Raw genomic sequence first — 23,662 nt, 5'->3', positions numbered from 1 at the left:
GCAAATCTGTTCGTCTGCCAGGAGACTGCGGTTCAACTTGCCCTCTTCCTCCCCCAGGAACGAATGTGCCAGTATTATTCACACAAAAGATCCCCGTCTCTTGGGACCAATCCATAGAATATCCCGGTCTCCCAAGCACTTTGGGCAAAAGCTCCCCTTGAGAGCTTTCCATCACATCTGACCTAAGATCAGCTTTCAAGATAAAGATATTCACTATGTTCGCTTTCAAATCTCTTAACTACAAAAACAGATTTTTTTCTACAGTAAAAAAAAGTCACTCCATCTGTATGCATGTATGCGTATATTTACATACATGTGGGTAGCTGCGTCAGCATGCGTAGGCTGCAAAGGAACAAGTAATAGGTTTATTCCATGCTGGAAAAAAAAAGAAAGAACACAACGTTTCGGCCGTGGAGCCTTCTTCAGGTGATGAAGGCATGGAATAAACCTACTATTTACATACATTCCTTCATGTGCACCTCATGTAGCAGGTGAAGAAACAGCCTTGGCAGTGGTCTGACTGAGCTTGGAGTTCATACATTCTAAAGGTCATGCTGGAAACCGAAAAGCAACAGATGAATTAAATCTCCATAAACCCACTGGCAGAAATACAAAAAACTAAATTAAATCAATTACTTGTGTTAAGATTTTTAACTCGAGTGACACCAAAACCTGGGAACAGCCAGACCTCAGAAATCAAATATCTTTCATTTGATTGATGTTTTTGTCCAAAGCAAGTTATATTTATACCCTTTTAGATAGCTGAGCATTTTACTGGAGCATTCTGAGTGAAGTATATTTCTCAAGGATACCATAGTGTCCGACCCTAGAAATGAACCCAAAAAGTTTCAGTGTCAGGTCCAGAAACTTTACCACTGCTCCACACAGCTACTGTTCCCTAACACTATTGTTTTAATTATAACTGGAAAATAACAATCCAAGTTGTCATAGTATCTAAGGGAGCTGAGAGCTACCTGCTGAAGGCTGGGTCATTCACAGTGAGCTAACTCCTGAAAACTGAGTACACAATCACACCTGAAGAGGTACAGGTAAGGCACACTTTCATACTAGCAAAATAAATAAAAGTGTACTTCTGTTAAAAGGAGGAAAACGCACTGTTCCATAACCATATGGTAATATACTGAAAGGCAAATGCTGACACCACAGGGTCATAAAGCCTGTCCTATGTTTGTCAGAAACAGCTGACAAACCTGTTTTATAAAAGAGCCTGTTTGAGCCAGGGATAAAGGGAATGAATGCAGAGTTACCAACTCACCACTCTTAAGTACACCCACTGTTTTCTGATGGCAAAAAACATCTGTGACTGTTCAAAACATGCTATTTAAATGAACTAATTTGTGTAAATAATTTGTTGTACCATGTCTAAATTTAAAACCTTACTAAAAGCATTTGGATGAAAAACAGTTATGTCTCAATGCATAGGTGTTGTAATCAGCATGTGTGATCAGCATGTGATCAGATTTGTTGCTTCCACATCACATTTAGTCTGGTTTAACAGAGCAGAGTGACCTATTGAACTATACCTACAGTAATGGTCTCAATATCTGATGTTTTCCATCAGAAGCACTCGACCTCCCACAGTTAAAAGACTGTAGGCTAAGTGTGTGCTTGTAGGCTACGAAAAGGAGTATTTTGTGCCTTTCAAGTGATTAGAAGTCTAAAAATTACAACCTTAGTGCACCCCATTATAATTTCACCAGCCCAGCTCGAATGATAGGGTGCTGGGAGCCACTTAAGTTACCTTCATGCAAGAATCTGCCAGCTGATCACTGTGTGGTGACCAAAACTAGACAAAGACTGAGCACATAGCAGGTAATCAAATTAACATCAAGACTTGTAAATATCACAGCAGGGCTAAAAATTGAGTGTATGAAGCTAAAAATGCTCTGTACATGTTAACCCTTCACCCAAGTCCAATTAGAGCAACGCAATCATTGATTCAAAATACATATCAAGTTCCTACTTTACCAGCCTGCTGCAGAGGTAGAAGATCAACTGGTTTTGGATTCAAGATTATCCTTTGTCTGAGACTGGATCACATCTCTTATCATTCTTTACCTGTGTGCTTAACTGATGTTAGTCAGTGAAGTCTCCTGAATCCTGAATCTACTAGCTGAAACAGAAGAGCAGCAAGCAGGTTCTGATTAATTGTTTTCAAATATACAAGCCAGGAGTTTGAATCGAAACCTAAACAAATTTAGAACAGATCTAAATTAATAAATTACAGTCTGTAATTAAACCAATTTTATACTGATGAATTGTCATTTATTTTGCTTTTTTTTAACCTAAAATCTGGCTCATTAATATAAATATTTAATACAATTTTCAAACGTACAATAACTTGAAAAGGCTATTTTCTATGCTCCTTGAAATGAAAAAGAAAAGCCCAATAATCTAATGCAAATCAATACAATTTCTTTTACAGAAAGGAGATAGGAAACCACTGCATGGGATTCAGAGAAACTTACAACCCAAGCAGACAGACCTCTCTGCCCCTCCTAACTACAAAAATAAACGCCACTCTGCAAATTTCACATTATTACAACTTATTTTAGCAGTTACTATGACAGCATATAGACTTAAAGCTTAGTTATTTGATACAGGGACAGGCCTATATTACAAATAAATAATAATGTGGCAGCTATCGCATCTAGCTAGGATTATGGGAGGAAACCGGAGGACCCAGAGAAAACTAATGCGAACATGAGGAGAACATACAAACTCCAAGCAGACAGCACTCAAGGTTTGGAACTGACTACAGGGACCCAGAGCTGCAAGGCAGCAATGCTAATGCTAATCAATGCTAATGCCCCCCTGTGCCGCTCAAAAGGCAAACGAAGCATCTTAAAATGAGATTAATTGGTTTCTGGTAAGTTTGTCGCTGGTGTGATTGTGACTGACGTCACATCCAAGGTGCATCTTGCTTTGCTCTCACTGCTTCTCAGGATAGGCTCCGCCACCCCCTATTGGAAGTGTTTAGAAAATGGATGGATGGATCTAGCTAGGAAAGCTACAAGCGCTGTGTCAATTCAAGTGAACAAGTAATAGGTTTATTCCTTGCTGAAAAAAAGAAGAAAGAAAACACAACATTTAGTCCGTGAAGCCTTTTTCAGGTGTCCAATACTTTGATTCAAGTGCCCACCTTCTGTGGATACAAGCTGGATCCAACAACAATATAGTTGTTCAAATAAAAATCTTCAATATGTTACCAACTTAAGTATCTAGCAATTTGTATCTAGTAATCAGCTTTAACAGTACATTTGGCAAATCATAGTGTTATAGCCCTAGGAAGATAAATTATAAATTGTGCTTTTTACTGTTAAAGAAATATTTTATTTTATAACCTAAGTATAAGTAACTCTAGATTTTTCTAGAAAATAACCCAATGCTTTTTTACAATTACATTTTAATTTGACTGCTATATTAAATATGTATTATATTTTATTGTTTATATATAAACATCTTGAAATCTGAACTATTTGATTTAATTTCAATGTTACAACCTTTTAGTAAAGATGATAAAAATGTATATTTTGGCCTATTAAAGATTTTTATTTCAAAAAAGTATTTCCTAAAATAACATTTCTGTATGTTATTGTATGAGCTGGACTGTAAAGTGTTGCAATATGCAGAGCCAGTGGTGAAAATTATGTTAACAGAACTGGAAAATCATCATTCTTGTCGTAGATGCGTGAACTGAACAGCCTAGCAGTGATGATAAAGTCCGTCAGTCCAACTGACTATTCAGAGTGATGTTTGTGCATGTTTTCAGAGTGTTGGGAAATGTATTGTTTTAAGAATTCACCATTATCTTTATTTACATAATTACATACACAAACCAGGGCAGAAGACAGTTAGAGTGGAAACGTTTTAACACATGTAGCACACATCTAGAATGCTTCCTAAAAATGCCTTTCCTCTTTCCCCAAACACATTTTCCAACTTGGGGAATGAATTTTCAAGAATCATTGTGTTCCGCGATGATACCAAAGGATACCTGTAGCTTAAAAAAAGAACCACAAAGCGTAATCCTTCCAGCAGGTTTTCAGTCACCAGAAGAAACAGTCATGTAAGTGTGTTTGTTTACTGTTGCTCTCTATAATCTCATTGCAGTTCAATAGCTCCAGGCTCCCAAACAAATCCTTAGAAGGCCCCACATTTAAAGGCAAATTTAGAAGCTGACTCAAGACAGTCAAGTGCTTCAGTACCCAAGAAGCCAATGACTTTTGGTGAGCAGCAACTGGATTAGTTTGAGAATTAATTATACATATAGGTGCTCGGTGACACAGTCCTACTATCATAAGCAAGTATCCTAAATTAAATTTATAGTGATCAAACACACCGAGCTATAATAGTTCAAAAACAAAGAAAGTACCAGGTGCAGATACAGTTGTGTTTAAACATATATTTAACAAGTGTGACTAAACTTAAGAAAAAATCTATAGGGAATTCTACTATTTAATCACTAAAGCATCCACAAAGGAACATTTTGCTGGTGTAGGCATTTTCAATAAGGAACCAGATGTTTTTCAAAGAATGTGTGCATCCCAAGCATTTAATTAAAACAACAAGCAGGCTAATGTTTCAAAACCAATGCTTTTTAATAAAACAGATGCATCAGTTTGTTGAAAATAATGCAACAAATCTTGCCATACTGAATTAATATAAATATCAATTACAAATACAATTAAAAAATAATTTCTGTACAATAAGACCGACTCTGGTAAAACCTATTTTTAAAACAAATAATGAATCTAAACACTGAGAATCAATATATTTAGATTATTCCGAATACCATTTATGAGACTCAAATCCATTCAGACTTATCAGGCGCTTAATTTTTAACCCACCAGATCACATTTGAGACTTACAGCAGCCTTGTACCTTCAAACATTAGGCTGAAAAGTGCATTTTAATTTCAGAAATGGAAACTTGTGGTGCAAATGTGATTGTCATATGATTATATTTCATATAGTAACAGTCTTTACTACTTAATAGTAGTTGAAGTCAGACAATTGTTTTGTTTACATGCTTTGACAGTGTAAATGTGGTTTATCACATTCTCAATTTTGTTTTGGTTTTCTCGTTTAAAATGTTTTAATGCCAATATGCATCACTTAAAACATACCAAAACCTACTTAAATCTGTAAAGTGCCACAAGAAATTGAACACTAGATAAAGCTTTTCTTTTATTCAGGGATCAGACCTATCACCAACATAAATTACATGAATTTAAATGAATTCACATCTGTGCGCATTTGACCCAACGCTGACTATTAATGTGTAAGGCTAAATTTGCCTACTACAAAGCTCTACATTTCATTACATACTGTAGGTCTACAGTCTTTTTTGAGCATCAAAGGATTTTTGTAAGTCTTATGATAATACGTCTTCTAAGGGACAATACCTACTTTGTCCTACTGTACATTTCATAAATGTGTGCAATTACTTCAAATTAACTAGAAATACAGGCAGCCAAATGTTGCAAGCAGAGTCATTGTGGATAACTGTCCGCAACATACAAGAATAATACACAGGAAAACAACAGGAATGCTTTTGATTCTTCTGCAATACAGTTTCCATCCTCCACCAGCAGTACATGAAAACGAGTTTTAAATCTAATTCTGCAATAAAATGTACTGTGCTACAAACACTGTAAACTATTTCAAAGTGTCTTTCAAGTTACATACTATTTTACAAAATGTACTAAGAACTTGTACAATCCTTAAAAGCTAATTATTGTTACTGCTACAGATTTGTAGCAGATTGCCATTTCATTATTTTTATTTTAAAAAAAGACACTGAACTTGTCGGCTTTCAGTAATGGGTCTGATCCAAGTGCAACAGTGCCCATGTTTCCATGTTCTGCTCCCTGGAAAGTCCAGAAATGGCTTCTGACCTTTATGTTCACACTGGCTACAGGATATGAAAAGTTGGTCCAAAACCAGCTGTGTGTTTACATATACCCTGGGCTGGCCCTGGAAATACCAACCCTGAGTCAAAAAGGTGAATTAATTCAGATCGAAATTTCATTCTGAGAGTGTTCAGACAAGGGAAAACTCCTTGAGGCAGTTAGGCAGCTAAAACTGAAGTCTCAAAAGGGTCAAAATCGTAAAACCTGAAGAGATTCCCTAAAGCTGTGCCTGGGAATATTTGGCACAAAGGCTAAACCTCTGTTCTGTTAACCTTTCATCATGAAAACCTGTCGCAGAGTTACAGAAGAAACAGGATTTGGGGTTTCCTTAATCCCATCTGATTCAAACTGTTTCAACAGGAAAGTCTGGAGATTAAGGAGAAACGATAATAATAAAGCAGGGATTCTGATTGTACAAATTGTGTTTCAGCTGGTTGCACAGCATTTCCTAATATTACGCAAAAAATAAAGAACTGCACTTTAACTCATTAAGCAATAAATACTTCCATGTTAAGTGTTAAGTACAATGCTGTGGTAATTGTATAAAGCAGATGACCACAAAGAATGACTCAGGATTGCAAGCAAATTTGAATAAATTCAAAATGATCAAACAAAGTACAGTGCCTTAAAAAAGTACCTACCCCACCCAAACACGTCAGATTTTTTAATTAATGACATACACATTTTTAACATAAATATATTTAATGAGAACTTGAATACTCAAGATGAGCATTTGGATGGGTAAAAGAAGAAAAATGTCAACACCAAAAGCAATGAAAAATCAAAAACTAGAATATGTTGATTATTTGAGGATTTACCCACTTTGCAAACCTAAATTAGTTACACAGTTAGTTGAATGGCCTCTGTCTGTGTTCAACAGCGGTAGTTCAGAATAAATACCAGTCTCTTTAAGGTCCTTCATTAACCTTCTCTGGCTATTACTATTAGGGTCCAAATCTCAATTCTATTAAGAACTTGAATAACATTCATGCACTTCTACTCCACACCCTATAACCCATCCCAACCTAACTGTGTGGAATACACACTCTTTCTGCTGCCCGCAGAGGGCCAGTAGTTATTTGGTGGGGGTTTCTAATATCTGTGCCAGTCTGAGCTGGAAATAATATTTATTCTCAGATGATTTTCATTAAAAGTGATACTTTTGTTTGCTACAATAATGCTACAATAATAACACAATAAAGGGAAAAAAAGGGAATTGCATATATTCTTTGTGGCTGGCATGTTATCTACATTACATATTTCACAATACTTTCCATAAAGGAAGTAGCACCAAGCAATACTTAGCCTTGAATGGAGTGTGTTGTTACTGCCCTTCTTTGTGTCTTGTATTGGTTTCTTCCAGATTGGCAATAACCAAATAGGACAGTTATCTGTTGCTCACACGCTGACTCAGTAATGCCCAGCCGTTGACGTTCTGACCTTGACACAAGCTGGTAGCTATGAGAGGCTCCTTGTGCTGGCCCTGACCTGCTTTGACACAGCCCAGCAGATGCAGGCCAGGGGGCCTTGAACTCACATAGCTTGACTAAAAATCATTTATTAGGAAATGAAACAAAGAGAAAATGTTAATGCTTCCTTAAAGAGTGTTAAATCTATTAGGAAAGATGTGACTATATTTGCAACACTCACAAATATGAAAAAGCCTATAAATGAAATTAAATAAATGAATACAGCATTGAAATTGTAGAAGTTTAAAAATAATATACACTGTAAAAGAAAAAGCTCAGTCCCCCATATATTTCTTTTGTGAGTCACACACTGAAGTTTCCATTTAGTCCGTAAGTCCCTGTATCCATTACGCCAGAACATGTACATATAATCCTAACAAAGCTAGCAGCATTTAGACTTGTGATCGCTTCTTTTTCTAATTTAGTAAGGTGATCAGTCTCGGTGTCTGCCAAAAAAAAACAATTAATGACCTATAAATCTGATACCGCCAGTACTTGTATTAACATGATTCATAATCGTAGTTATGAAGATGAAGGATGAACTTGAGAAAGTAAAGAGGTAGCTGAGAAAACACTGTCAATAGATCATGCAGATCTAAAACCATCTCCGGGAGAATAGATTTTCCACTTCTGACATACAAATGATCAGTCCTGAAACCTGCCACAAAAATAAATTACTAACGGCATCATGATGTATTGTGCGTCTCATCATCCGGAGACACTGACCACAGTCACAGGTCGTGTGGCAGGTTGCCCTCTAGATGAATGACACCTCCAAGCGCAAAATACATCAGGGTCTTCACTCTGCTAGGATGTGAGAAAGGGTGCACCTGTTCTGGCAAACTGCTGCTGCAGAAAAACAAAAAAAGGTACAGGATTCAGCCACCTATCTGAAAATCACTGCAAATGAGCAGGAGCTAAAAAATGTTGCTGCCAGGGATATAATGTGGCTGCCTGTCTTTTACATTGCTACATAGCTATTCTACACTGGTATACTGTTAAATTATTAATCTGTGATTAATTGAACATCTCTGGACCTGGAAGCCCTACACTTGGCTAGATTCGAGGGAGGACAGGGTGATAAAAAGTTGCCATCAGTAAGAAAACCTTGTTAGTAAAGACAAAATGTTTGCCTTTTCAGTGGTCTGAAATACATATAATCTTAACTCTTAAAATTGTACATCTATGAGGAAAAAAAGACTAAAAAATACTTTACATGACAAGTCCTTTCTACTAAAAAGAAATATTTATAAATAATTGCTTATAACAGAACTCCTAACCCATAAGAGCTAATATAAAGCTCACTATATAGAACAGAATATCACATTATACACTGTATGATGACTCAAATGTAGCATTCATCCTTGGTGCTTTATTACTATGGTGCTGGATGAACAGTCTTAGCAAACCTTCTTAGCTCTGAACTGTACAAGGACTTTTACAGTCTGTCTTCACAGAACTGTTGTCTCCTCAGAACTGAGTATCTTCTGCACAACAGCAGAAGGCTCTAATATTTACACAGCCTGGGCTGTGGAGATCAGTCTATAAGGCTCATTCAGCTTCTTGACCTCTCAGGGCGTGACCTTGTCTGTTTACCACCTCGAGGAAGAGGGTGCGACAGCTATAAGTCAGAAAGAGCCAACAAAAGGAAGTGTGTACATAATACACTAAATGCATAATGGAAAAAGTAACCATGAATAACTAAAGAGGGAAAAATAATTACAGATACCGATGGGAACTGCGCCAAACTATTGATAGTTGCAGAGAGCGTATTCAAACACCTGCTGAAGCACAAACAAGAAGACCAGCACACCGATGGAAAACAATGGGCTTGTGGTAGTGACCATGTCGCTGATACACTTTTTTAGGGTTGCAGTTTAACATCACTCGGGAGTTGTACCATTTCATTCTGGCAGTCTTATCTAATGAAGTACTTATCCGCCATTAGTTTCAGGAAAAAGAAACAGTGAAAACAAATCAGAACTTAGACAAGAAATCTACCCTAGATTGAATGTACTATTCAAGTGGAAATCGGTTTCTTGACTTCCATGCTGATTGAAGTCCAGACACAAATCAAAGAAATGTCAGGACTCTGCCTTGGCTGGGTTTGGGTATCCAATGGCCACCATGCTATTGTAGGAAAACTTCACTATCTTTACAGACCATTTTATTCATTTGTAGTACTCCTTTCGAGGCCAGAAGGTAATGGAACCCAAGCTAAAATACCACAGCAGTGGAATTGGGAACTGTTGTCTTTAAATATCCACAATATTACTGTCCTAAAGGCATCACTATTGTGAAATATAAAGTTAAAATACCATAGCAGTGGAATTGGGAACCCACAACATAACTGTTCTAAAGGCATCATTATTGTGTAATATAATGAGCAATCATGCATACAAGGTAGGAAAGGAAGAAACAAAAAGACCACATCAGTTACATACTGCAATAATATATGAACAATTTATGTCAGGTATTTTGCCAAACCGCTTTATACCAGTGTCGCTGGAAGCCAGATCCTACCTGGCAAGCAACAGGCGTAAGGCAGGGTCACCCTGGACAGGGCACCAGTCCATCGCAGGGCAAGTGCAAGCCAATCAGACATGGGGACAATTTGGAGGCCATGGTAAAGGCAAAGGGTGCAAATTTGGCCCAGACACCAGCATAACTCCCTACTCTTATTGAGAAATGCCTGGGGATCTTGAAAGACCACAGAGTCAGGACCTCAGTTTAACATTTCATCAGAAAGACGGCACCCACTACAGTATAGTGTCCCCGCCACTGTACCGGGGCATTAGGACCTACCCGCAGGGTGGGCACCCCCCGCTGGAAATAATTTATTTGCAAAAAAATTACTTTCCACAAGCAGAGTTATTTTACTGCTTTAAAATACTAAAAAGCTTTACAAAACCCATCTGAAAAGGTGTGGTGTAAGCTCTTCCATAACAAAAAAAGCACTTCAGGAAATTTCCATGGTCCAAAGCAACATCAAGTTTGGCACGCAATTCTGTCTTTTGCTATATTTGGTTTGACTTAAATCAGTTCGGCAAATCAAAAAGTAGTCATCAGTAATCAAACATTTGGGATCAACTGGACTTAGCTGAAAAACTCTAGTTCCATGACACAAAATACTCGGTCTTGTTTATGTTGTAATATCTTGGATCTAATGAGCCCTTTCCAAACGTTAGCAAGTATAAAGATGGAGGCTTTACACACTGGCTCATTACACTCAAAGATTTACTGTTGTATCAAAACCAGACCAAGCAATCTGACGTAATGCTTTTCAGCGCCATTAGGGTATATGATGTCATTATTTTCTTTATAAAACAGTTATAAGTTTACGACAGCCGAAACTAATTTTGATTGTCAGGGAAACCTAGTACAAAAAAGCAAAATTAGGAACAAAATTTGGCATTGCTATTCTTTCCTTACTTTTAATTTCATTTGTACAATAAAAAATGATGAGTCCTAACCTCATTCTTTACACTTTCAAAGAACAATATTTTAACATTAAAACAAGATTTTAATTTTTTTATTTATAGGACTGATAGATCATGTGATTAATTTTTTTTCTACCTGACAAAAAGATCAGATACTTAGATAATCATTTTATTTAGCAATCATACTGTACTTCATGACAATCCATCCCAACCTTGTCAAAGACTAAGGTTCTCAACACCAAAAAGCATGTAATGTTTACAAAGTTAACATGCCTCCAAAATTCTAATTTCTACAGCATTTGTTCATGACTTCATTTTGCACCTTCCTCAACGTCATTGTCTTTTTTCCTTAAACGATAGGAGCGAGTCCATTTTTATTAAAGTTATTTGACAGACATCTTATTGAACACATTTTATAACCTCTCCAGACTATTCTTAATGAAGCCATACACAGCAAGCACAGTCTTGATCCTTTTAAAGAGCAGAAGAAACAAAATACCATACCCATTTAACACTATTTCGCAAGTTATACTAAATATTATTAAGGAATTAAAAACGTGACCACAGTGCTTTATACATTCAATCGTGTCTTTCATTCATATTTTGAAAAACAACTGAACAACACAGAATATGCTGGGTATCTATAGAAAACGACAGTGACATGTTAAGAGTCTTCCTTTTATGTATTAATGACTGGGTATACATCAAACTATTACAAACACAAGAGAAAAGATTTCAACCATCAGTTAACCACATTTCATTTCTAGTGGGAAGAAAAATACATTTGTGCACTTTCCAGACTGGAATAAGGTTTATTTTCTTTGATAAATATTTCCTAAATCCACATAAAGCATTCAATTTGTTTTGGGGTATTACAACACTGTAACGAGTAAAAAGTTGATAACTTGTGGTATCTAATGGCACTGTCCCATAATGCCCCAATGTGTGACATCAGAGGTTCACAATGCAGGTGAAGGTCTGGATTTAGTCACCATGGCAGTTGTCAGCAATACTGGGTAACCCAATGAGAGAGGTGGGACTCAACAATACTTTCTTCTCTTTGGGGGCACTCCACCCAAGTGCTAATGTTAAAAACGAATTGCAAGTTCAAACCTACTCCTTCCTGCTTTCATTCAGACTACATTTGTTTGTGTACTTTTAACTAATGTTAAATGAAAGCCTTTCAGCATGTACTAAAATTACCCCTCAATGAAAAGATATTTAGGCCTATTAAATTAAAGTGGGAATTTCGATAAAATAAAAAACCTTCTAGTGAAAAAAATCAATACTGTAGTAGAGAAAAAATATCAGGCCAAAACAATTATTTTATTAATCCTGCCCTGTCTTTCTGCTCTCCATTTTCACATTTTCATGAGCAGTTTATTAATGTTGTGTGTTTAACATTTTTCTAGGATAAAGATTTAAAGACCAAGTTTACAGTGCAACACTAAAGATTTAACCACAATGTAATCAAGCAAATCATTTTAATACTCTACTACTGGACATCATAATCTCCCCTGAGATTTGATGCAGCCATTTAATTAACCTTTGCATGAGGCTTTGAACACATAAATAAAGGACTCATACAGAGCACAAGACTGCTTCTGTAACAAGTATCTCTTGAAGGTTTTCCATTTGTCTCAGGGATATAGAATCCAGAAATTCTGCAAGCCACCCACTCAAGAAATACAAATTGTAATTTGGGTATTTTAACTGTCCAAAGCTTCATATACAATATGTATGTCTAACACTGTATGTACACAGTATATATGACCAGTACATTAAAAAACATGCACATCAGAGCTTGCTTTTGTGGGAATTGCAAAAAAAAAAGATACATACTAAGCCAGTCAAAGATAATAAACACACCTTAGTTCTGTATAAGAGGTTCAGAGGTAATTATTTTATGTGCAAAGTAAAGGAAATGTAATTCAATAACAACAGCAGTAGCACAACAAGGTCAAACAAAGACTGCATAACCCTAAATGATTTCTGAAAAGATCTTCCTTCAAAGTACGCTTTGTTATTTTCTAGGTTTTCATTACAAGAACAGTGGAAGAAATTTACGAACAGGAAAGGTTTGGCTGGTAAATAAAACAGTGTTAACGAAAAAAAAAACCGTCGAAAAATTAGACAAAGAACCAGCAGCGGACTTCCTTCAATTATGAAGCTAGGACTGTATGGAGTGTCCTGTATGTAGACGTATACAATACCGTTCCGAACAAAGAAAGTGTTTAAGCAGCTGTCTTAACTTTAAATTATTTTAAAATACGTTTTTCCCCCCATCTAATAGTATACCGTGGAACTCTTAAAAACTAAAACGAACACACTCTCCCACGAAGCTAAAGACAAAAACCGAAGACCTTAATTACCCTCCGACCTAAAGAAAGTGATAGTAGTATATCCTCATAGGCCTATATCAGCCATATTTATGTTCACACACAAAGCAGAGCACGGTATACTTCAACAAGCAGGACTGTTACACTTAAAGATGTACGATCAACCGGGGATATACGCCTGTTTGCCTGTGTTGGGGGACGAGGGGTGTCACTTCGTCATTCATTATTAAAAACACAGGATTGACACAGGAAGATCCGCAAGAGACTCAATACTATTCCAATACTCCCTTCTTGGTTTACACAGGCTACATTTTTGCAAAGATTCATTTACAACAAACAAGGAAGATCCTTGCCTAAACTGAATATGCTACTGACTCCTTTTTTTACTCCTTTTCAACAAAACCTAGTTGCATATTTATACGTAAAGTACATTAAAATGTCATTTGCAATTCGGTAAGGTTACACAACCATTTGTTCACAGACGATGAAAGACCATCAATGTACTAAAACACCCCAGGCTCTGCAGCAGACACCGAGTTGTACCTTAACTTGAAATTTACATTTCATACATTTTTAAAAGAAAGGTATTTTCGCACACCTCGAGGTTGGACTACACAACCTGCGGTAAGTTACTACTTCAGCGATGAAGTTCAAGCACAAGCAATACTAGCCATCGAAACAATTAAAACCAATTCCAAAAAAATCAAGCTTCTTAATTCTGGGTCGAAATTAAAAATCAGGAGCGCCCGAGTGACACCTGGAGAACCTCGCTTTGCACACCAGCTCTCTCGACGCAAGTTTATTGATGTCTCTCTTCCATGTTCAAAACCGGTCGGCACTTTAAAAATAAATGAGTGAGCTACTCTGTTTTGAACAGCAGACGGAGAATAGCCCCAGTAACATAACGTGTCTGTGAATCACTGCCTTGTCCTTTACCTCACACTGACCAAGAGCTGAACACAAAAACTTTTGGAAATTACTCCGAGAATGAGATCTCCAACTGCTGGACAGGCACGCGTGCGAGGAAGCATACTACTACCACACTAACCACGATACTCCAGTCACTTTAAGATAACACAGTTTCGTGTTGTGTGTGTAGAAATGAGGTTAATCAAAGCGAAAGGACGAACACATCAGGAAATAACAAATGCATGCTCGCAGCTGGGGTACTCACTAAGGGTCGTTTGTAAACCTGGGTGTCCGGGGAGGCTGGTATCCGTATAGATGACAATAAAGCACGTCGAAGCAGAAGCAACACATCTCCGCCGAAACAACCATCTTCCTGCTGCTGCCAGAGCCGGGTCCGGGGCTGAGGTTCGGGGAGAGGCCGGTGGTGTTATAGCCTCCCGGAGTTGGGGACAGCGCGCTGCTGTTACTGCCACTGCTACCCCCGGGACCCCCCAGGCCGTTCACACGATTCACACTCCCGGCCGCCACCGCCGAGGAAGAGCCGATTCCCAAGTCCGAGCCGCAATGTCCAGTCCCAGCTCCCCCGCTCCCCGCCCCGCCGGGACCCCCCGACCCGGGGGACCCCGACAGCTTCTGCTTCTTCACCCCGCAGCACCCGGCCGCCATCTTGGAACAATCTGCTCCGACACACCGCTTCCGACCCATCGCCGTCACCGCGGGAGGGGCGGGGGGAAACGCCGACCAGACGTAGAAATCCCACTGCGTTAACACGTAAGACGGACAATGCTCCACCTTCTCTCTTTTTCCAAATTTAATACCCAGCGTAGACTACGTTAAATTTTCAACTCCCAAACAAGGGGGAGGGAGGGGGACGCAAGGAAAAAAGAGGAGGGGGAAGACTGCAATGTCACCCGATCCTTTTTCTCTTTTTTTAAAGTGACGTACCTTACGGAGAATCCTTACGCTGTTTTCTTAAGAGAGTCTTCTGCCCACCGGACTGTTGCAAATCCACTCCTTCCACCGGACCCAGATAATTCGACAATGTGCAGGCCCCAGTGTTTTGGACAATAAAAAAAAGATGAACGACCGCGTTAAGAACAAGCTGCTCTGCTTCCACGAACCAGGTAGACGCAGACCATTTGGCACTCGCTACGATATCTGCTTAAAAGGACAGCAGCTAGGTGGTTTGGTAGAGAGGAATACTGCACTGTCAGCACAGAGGCAGCGATCCTGTTTTTGTGTGGGAGTGGGGCGACTGAGCGCGCAGGACCCACACGTTTCAGCATGAATAACAAGTAAGGCTCCGGATGAGATAGCTACCACACACCCGTTGTTCACTTGCATCCGAACTTCTTTATATTTTCACGAGTTCAGGTCCAAGACCCACTTGATGCGAAGTCCAAGCGGTCTAAAATATGCAGTTTATTTTCACAGCATCTGCAACGTGCTTGTCATTGTTTTTAAAAAAATGTAGCTGCAGCTGGATTCCACCTGCTTTTTTCAGTGCTCTGGACGTGGTTAGCGTTTTTTATTAAAATACCACAGCGTACAAAGCAGACTTGGAAGTTTACTGTAGCCCTGTGGGAAGGATGTCATCAGTTTATTCTGAGTCATTTTTGCACGACATCCTAGTCCGCAAGGCAGAAGTCCAGCTCTTTCCACTCTATCTCCTCATCCGGCTGGCAGGTCTGGATGCTGCCCGTTTCAACTGCAGTAGAAATGTGTCGTCCGACCATCCGAAACCTCTCGCACCTTTTTCTTACTGGTTCCACATACACAAAAAAAATACTATTCAGGACGTATTTTGCGATTAATTCCTACGCATAGTACGTAAATTCTCTCGGGTCATCAAATCTCTGAACCCTGCGCGCTATCTGCGTACAAAGAACAAGAGAAAAAAACTCCATGCAGTAGTATACAGTACGCTTAAATTGACAGCGCTGGCTGCGTAGAGAAGACCATTTTTATATCCTTTTATTAAGATCGGTAGCACCCTCTGATGATTCTGTTCCAGTCCAAATCCTAAAAGAAAGAGAAACAACGAATTATGAGCAATCAACGTAGAGATATTCGGCTGCCCCTGGTTTAATGAATTCTGTTTTCTGTATTGAGATGAGTCTGTAGGTAGAGCCAAAGCAATTCCCCAAGCCTAAATAACCCACAAAAGAGTAACGGAGGCCGTTTTAATGTGGTATGTCATCCTCTGAGATTACAAAGCACGGCTTTAAAGCTACAGTGCATCGCACGGCTCCTCGGGATGTCTAGTTTTTCACGCCTATACAAACAAATCAATGAAAATTGGAGAATGCCTTAAGGGCACTCCGCCGGAAAAATGCTGTATAATTAAAATTTTCAAAGCGAACTCTTCTACAACAAACACTCACCCTCCTCCCCACCAAAAAAAGATTTTCAAGTACTGCATTTGCAGCATTTCTGAAATCACTACATTTCGTTATAAGCTGATCCCGAGTCCATAAACAAGGCATGTCATTTATTTGATTACAATGTTACTCAAAGTGATGTCCTCGGTCTACTCCTCTTGACTATTCTCCAATTGCAATTTCTACCAATTAATTTGCTATATCCTATCAAAGGCATCTGTAATTTCTGCAACAAGTTCCCAACAACTTGGTCATTACAAACCCCATTAGACTTCGTAAGAGTAGGGGTGTTGTTAACCCTTGTCTCCCCGTTAAAATTGAAATCTAAGCTTGCAGTCTGGGCTACCTATAAAATCCAATTCAGTATGTGCAGTAATGCTTGACTCTACCTGACTTGGTGTGTATTGGGCTTTTGTGGCGCATCACAGATGTGGTTGCTGTGCTTTAGTGGACGAAGAAGTGAGTCCCCCTCCTAAATGAAAGTGTTTTGGGATGAAAGACTACTAACATTAACATATGAAGTGTAACCAATTGTGTGTAACTTCCATTACTATTGTTTTGAGAAAGGTACGCCAAGTGAGAGTGCATGGAATGTTAGTAACTCCTGGGAATTCATTCTCTTAACACCCCAACACCTCTTAAAAGGTTCAGTTCCGGATTTCAACAAATGATTTTTTCACCTAATGGCAATTATTAGAAAACAATTCTTGAAACCAGACTTTCAGAGGAACTTTGTAACTCATTATTTAGCTTATTTGAGCTCCCAAAAGAAATGACTGCAATTAGTTAAATATCATTAAAAAACTGAGACGTTGATGACAGATTGAGTTTAAAACCAAAACTTAAAAAAAAACATGATTCTCTTAAAACGACTTAAAGGTATTTAAATGACCTGGGCATTGAGGTATATCTGAATTACCTGAAATCAACACCTGTGGTGTTTAAAGATGAATAACTGATAGAAATGCATTGTAGCAGCCACAACTCTCTGCAGAACTGGGGGACTAAGGCAGTCTGACATAAATGACAAGTTGTAGGAGCATTATAGATAATTGGATCCTGTGTAATCAGTGTTGATTATTAGTGGCTAAATTCTTTGTGATTGTTCTTTGTGTACAAGTGTTCTAGTGATCTAGAGTCATTTGAGAGCAGTGTTTATTTGGTGTGGATGGGAGTGGGCCCTGCCTAGCAGGACATACTGTACTCTTGCAAGGTGGTGTTGGTGGTAGGGGTGTCTTGCTAGCAACAAATGCAAACATAGTAAGGAAACCTTCCAAGAAACAAGGGCAAAAGCAGTAATTGCATCACCAAGTAATGACAAACCTATGTGACTATTGTAAAAGCAGTAATTGGTGTCAGGAAGGAAGACAACTGTGGTGGTAGTATTGCCTGAGGTCCTAGTCTGCCAGCTCCCAGTGTGTAGAACAGAAACAGCAAAAGGACCTCCAGACTACGGCCTGGCCACCTGGAGCACCTGCGGGGTAACAGTGGGTGCCAGCGCCCCCATAAGGAAATCCAAGCTTGCCAGGCATCCTTGCTTATGCCAGCCACCTAAAGTGACAGTGGCATCAGCAGCAGCAACAAGTGTAAATGCTGGCTAGTAAGAGCCCGGGATGATCTGAGTGTAAGTTACCCTGTGGTGGACAAAGCCATCTAGCTGCTTCATGTCACCAGCGTTAAGATCTCTAACCTCAATGAGCTGAATGAGTCTCCAGTGCCAACAAGCCAAATTCCTGAGCCAAATCCCTGCATCTGATGGAATCAGGCCATCCACAGAGAACTGTGTTGATTATTTTGACAGATCTGCACCTTGGGAGTCTTTCTGGGTGCAGTTTAAACTGGTGGTGAAGACTAAGGCATGCAGATTGTCTCTCAGCTTTGGGCAGGACTACATGGGCCAGAAAGTTCTTCTAAATCAAGAGGGGAAACATTTGATTAACATTTAAGGATCAGAATCTCTGTACTCCCACTAGCACTGATTCAGGAATGTAGGCCCCTAATGCTTTGTCGTCAACAGGACTGGGGAGGGAAAACCCCAGGATCTTTTGTTGCTGATTTTGTGGTATCTGTCAAGGCAAAGTTACTCTAATCACCTGTTAAAATTTGCCCCCATATCCTCTTCTCAGACTGTACAAACTAGGGTCAAGGCCTGGAGCAGGCTTTTCAGATCAAGGCTATTTATTTACACAGAGGCCTCTATGATAAAGTACAGGGACAGTCAAGACAACAAATTCTGTGTGAAGAATTTTGCCACTTCCAGGTAGTTCTTTTCAGCCCAACAACCCCTTTAACATGAGGCTGTGCAAGTCTCATTTGTAGGATGGACCTGTAAGGGAAAAAAGTGTTCACATCCTGTGTAATCAGGGGAATTTTTTTTTTTACATAATTTCCTCTGTTTTCCAGATCCACCCAAGGATTGCACCAGCAGTAGAGGGGAACAATCGTAAGCCCTGGGCAGACATGGGAAAGAATAAGGATGTGGACAGGACGGTTGCTACAACCTACATTGGGCAGGGAACTCTGGACATTCCAGTCTAGGGTGTAATATTCAGCTTGCATTATGGTTGACAAGGATGCATCCTCAGCCATTTACTCACAGCAGGGGAGAAAGAGATTGGCCTGTATCTGTTTCAGGTGTTTCAGATTAACCTATTTTGGCAATTTGCTTAATGCCTTGGCCACCTTTGAGAGACTACTTACCCAAGTCGGTCATCTGCTTCATATGTGAACCTACAACTGGTGTTTCACCATATATTGGTGGCTGGATTGAAACTATTCCTAGAGAGGTGTAACCCCTTCCAATGTGAAGGGTGGTTCCTGCCTGGGGCACATAATGGGACCAGAAAGAGTGTGAGCCCAGATAAAGTTGCTGCAATAGTCTTGGTTGTTCCCTACTAAGACCAAATCAGTGCAGAACTTACTGGGACACGTGTCCCTTTACCTGTGGTCTGTTGAGTTGGTGACTGTCTCTGGTTCACAACAAAGGGGGCTTTCTTAGAGTGGATGGAACAACCATTTGTGTATGTGGAAATTAGGGGGTTGATAGTACATTTAGACCAATTAGAGAACAAGCTATACTCTATTATAGTTATGCACTAAGTTAGCTTTCTTTCAGCTAAATTTAGCTGTGTAGCCCTGTTCCATAACAAAGTGTCTCCTGTGGTGAGACCCTATTAGAGGGGATGTTCACCTGGCGTGGTGTACAGGAGGAAATCTGCTGCGACCAGAAGTGATGAGCTTGAGGAGAAAAACATGGGTTCTTAACACCCCAAAGACAAAGAGGGGTTGGAAGAGAACCCCAAGGACATGGGGTCAACCCCTTCTGTGCCCCAGCATAGAAGCAGGTCCTGATGACTGCTGAATCATGTGGCCTTTTTCAGCATTTACTGGTAAAGTCAAAATGGATCTGGTAGGGATGCCAGAACCCTGTCCTGGGGCTGTGTACCTCCATATGCCACCCCGAGGAGCATGAGGTGATATTTGGTTAAGAGCATCATGAGTGATTGTTTCCCCAGTGTTGATAACTTGCTGTTCTTTGTGTGGTAGTGTTCATGAAAATATTGGCACGTGTCTAAGAGCCCTTTTGAGACAGGATGTGGGTGAAGAAACTACAGGTAGTAAGGAGGACCACAACAGCACCAGGATGTATGAGCCAGCAGTGGGTGCTGTCTGATCCTTTTGTGAGCCTCAGAACTAGCACAGAACCTTTGCAAAATAAAGTGTGAGAGCAAATACAGTTATTTGGCAGCTTCTTTTAACCTAGGTTAAGTGTTACAGCCGGTGCCAGGATGCAGGACGTGAAGTGAGGCAGCAGCTTTGCCTGGCAAACAGTGCAGGAGAGATGTCAGGGAGCAGCACGAAGAGTATCAGGGGCCTGCAGAAGTCAGGTGCTAGAGCTCACATCCACATGTTGGAGGATAGACAGCAGAGGCTTTTTTCTAATATTCTGTTTCTTCAGAACCTATGTGAACGCATGCAAGTTCTAATATGCTTGATTCATTTAATGTTTTTGTCTCATTTTGCCAAACAACAGGAGCAAAATTAAAAATATATGTGCAGTTTTACAACACATAGAAATGAATGGCTGGGTTAATTTAACATTCACTGCTGTGCTGTTGTGTTCTATTTTTTGCATAACCTTTATAATTGTTGTTTAAGTGATATACAGATGCTGTTAAGTCAACAAATATGAACAACAGATCTGCTCCATTTAACATCCATGAGGCATTGAAGAGCATATATCTGATTTAAAGTAACTGTAAAACACCAAAATAAAGATACAGACTGACTTTATTTTAATTTCTTACTAATTCCAACTGTGTACAATTTTTTTTAAGTTTATGGTACTATTTCTTCCATGTAATAGTAGATATTTTACAAAAAGGAAGTACTGCATATAATCTTCTGTTATGTTTTTTTTTTATATTCACAGCTAAATGATTAGCACCCTATATTTGAATGCACTATATCATTCAGTTGAATAAGCATTGTTTATTTAGGTGTATTTATCAGTAAAAGCTTTTTAAAGATTTTGACCAGTAATTCATCTTATTGAGTCTCTGGTCAGCTAATTTCATATAGGAAGTACTAATTTCATATTGGGAGCACTTGTGTTTAAATTTGCAACATGAATGCATAAACATGGATCCAGGGCAGTGATTTCCCACTCCTGGTCTTGGAGGAACACTGTGTCTACACGTTTTCATTACAGCTGAGTTCTACATCTCCAGTGCTAATTGATTACTTAATTGACTTGCTTGCCTGTTTAGAATTTTGTTTCTATGTTCAGTTCTGAGTGTCAAAAATACCCTGCTTCAAGGATACCGTTTTCAACAACTTCTGCATATAGAACTTTCCTCAGCTTCCTTGCCCTTATTTGTGCTTGTACTATTCTTATGAAGTGTTCAATTGATGATGAACAGACAAGGGTGCAGAAGACCCTATATCAGACGCATTGCAAGGAGCGTGTTTTCCTTCTGCAGAGGTCCAGTTAGTTACATTTCAGACAAGACACTTGAATCTTACCAAGATGCTATTTGATCTTTTAAGCGCTGAAAGCAAATGTACAACTAAGCCCCAAGTGGAAAACTGAAAGCATTTAGCCAGTAATTACAAACTCAGCTGGAACTAAAACCAGAAGACATTGTTCCTCCGGGACCAGGGTTCGGAACCACTGATGTAAGGCAGAAGTAATCAACCTTGGCACTTTTATCCCATTCCATCGCCAGTCTTGTCCAGCTAATCCTCATTTATCAAAGTGATCTTCAGCACTTCATTGGGCGATTAAGCATAAGGTCAGTTGATTTACTGGAAAAAAGAAACACCTGGAATGGAAGTACCCAGGATTTCTATCCTATTCTAGAGTATAGGATCTAAACATATGCAAAAGTCAGCAAACAATCCTAGAACAAACACGTCTCATTCCTGAAATCAGAAATCTTTATCAGACTGAGTCCTATAGATGGCTATTTATGATTTCCACAAAAAACTCCTGTCAAAATTTTTACAAATACTGTCCTTTAGCAAACTGGATGTATTCTGATAAGATTCTGTTCTATTACAACGTAGCAGAGCATTAAATAGAATCCCAAAATCTAAACAAAACAAAACAGTTTATTATTGCTTCTGTAAAGCAAATATTTTGTTGCTTTTTCTTTGGGGTCTAATAAGAAACTACAACTCACATACTGAGTTTTGCTCCAGTCCGCAAATAGAGGCTTTTATGTAAAATACAGAATAATGCCTTCACAACCAAAGTGCTGCAGAGCCTGTCAGCACCTGAGCAATAGCTCAGTCCAAGGATACATTAAAGGCACTTAGTATTCTTCCCCTGTGAATTAACCACCACTTGCCATCTTATCTGAATGTGCAGATATCTCATGCAGTAAGAATACTAACAGGCTTCAGTGACGTGTGTGCAATACAGAAATAAAGTTATTAATTTCTGTATAACTTTACAAAATGGGGTAATGCTAGGGTTGCAACCTCTTCATGCCTTTAACTATAAAATATTCCTATAAGAAAAATATTCTCCTCTGACTTGTGTTATTTAGAAAAGTTAAAAAGAAATCACGGAATGATTTTTATTGAACCAATTCCTAATCCAGTAGATGCTAAACCAGAATAATTTTACAAGGGCATCAAAACTAAAACTGTGGTAGTTTGTAGTAGGAATTTCAGTACACAAAACACAAAACTGGTTACTAACCATGCCGAAGTTCAAAATCAAGTGATTTAATCAGCTGAGTCAAAGTATTTAAAACGTGCACTTCATTGAAAAACAACAAAAGAAGGGAAAAAATATCTGTACCTACCTCAATAACACTAGGCACCAAAGTAAATACAATACTAAATACTATATAATGTTCCATATTCAAGATTTAAGATTTTGGCAAGGATCAGACTTTGTCACTAATTTTGTAAAAACAGTGGTGTTTTTCTTCTGAGTGTTAAAATGTCTTGTTATTGGAAGAGATGTCTCTTTCAAAATGCCAACCTGAACTTTCTTTTCTTTATTTTTACATGCTTAAGTACAGAAACAGAAACAAACACACCACTACATATGCACAGTTAAAGAAATATTTACCTGGTTTCTAACTGATTCTTCCAATTCAGGATCACAGGTGAGCTGGAGCCTATCCCAGCAAGCAACAGGCAAAAGGCAGGATACACCCTGGGATGCCAGTGTATCACAGAACAGACAAACACTCACACCTAGGGCCAGTGTCTCCTGAAGTCAATTTACTGTACCTACCAGTGTGTCTTTGGACTATGGGAGGAAACCCATACAAGGGAGAACATACAAACTTCACACAGATAGCACCCCAAGTCCATTATTAAAACCAGGGCTCAATTTGTAAGAGCTGAAAGGCAGCAATGTTAACCTCTGTACCACCAATCTATCCTAAAAAACATACAGGTGTACATGCCAAATTAAGTGAAATACAGTAATACAAAGTTTATAACGCTTAGGAATAGGAAAAACAGAAGGGGATGTTGGCTGTCAAGGCATACAGCCCTGAAAAACTATTAGGTAAAGGTTGGCTTTCAAAGTAGGAAAGGAAGGGCTATTGTACAACACAAAATCTTGAGACCATCTTGAATGTATCAAATTTACTACAATTTGTAATCATGCAAAATATCTCTAATTCTATTGAGTACCAAAACTCAATATATCGACTGTACGTAT

The 23,662-nt window shown here is 38.9% G+C and overlaps 1 protein-coding gene and 1 long non-coding RNA gene across 4 annotated transcripts in view; one reads left to right on the top strand and one right to left on the bottom strand.

The window, feature by feature from the left end:
* The window catches only part of ammecr1 (AMMECR nuclear protein 1), an 89,217-nt gene extending 74,309 nt beyond the window's left edge, over positions 1-14,908 (bottom strand). For all 3 annotated transcript variants that reach the window (XM_006632618.3, XM_015351113.2, XM_015351112.2), the window contains exon 1: positions 14,358-14,908. In XM_006632618.3, coding sequence (XP_006632681.1) covers positions 14,358-14,797 — 440 coding nt within the window. In that variant the 5' untranslated portion in view covers positions 14,798-14,908. The remainder of the gene's footprint in view (positions 1-14,357) is intronic.
* Positions 14,909-15,123: 215 nt separating this feature from the next.
* On the top strand, positions 15,124-20,761 carry LOC107077839 (uncharacterized). The gene is made up of 2 exons (XR_001478822.2): positions 15,124-15,216; positions 18,877-20,761. It is a non-coding gene; the product is annotated as an uncharacterized lncRNA (long non-coding RNA).
* The last annotated feature ends 2,901 nt before the right edge of the window (positions 20,762-23,662 follow it).

This window comes from Lepisosteus oculatus, chromosome 8 (assembly GCF_040954835.1).
Source record: "Lepisosteus oculatus isolate fLepOcu1 chromosome 8, fLepOcu1.hap2, whole genome shotgun sequence".
NCBI classification, from domain to species: Eukaryota; Metazoa; Chordata; class Actinopteri; order Semionotiformes; family Lepisosteidae; genus Lepisosteus; species Lepisosteus oculatus.
The sequence above is the reverse complement of the archived record's forward strand: the minus strand, read 5'-3'. Positions and strand labels throughout refer to the sequence as shown.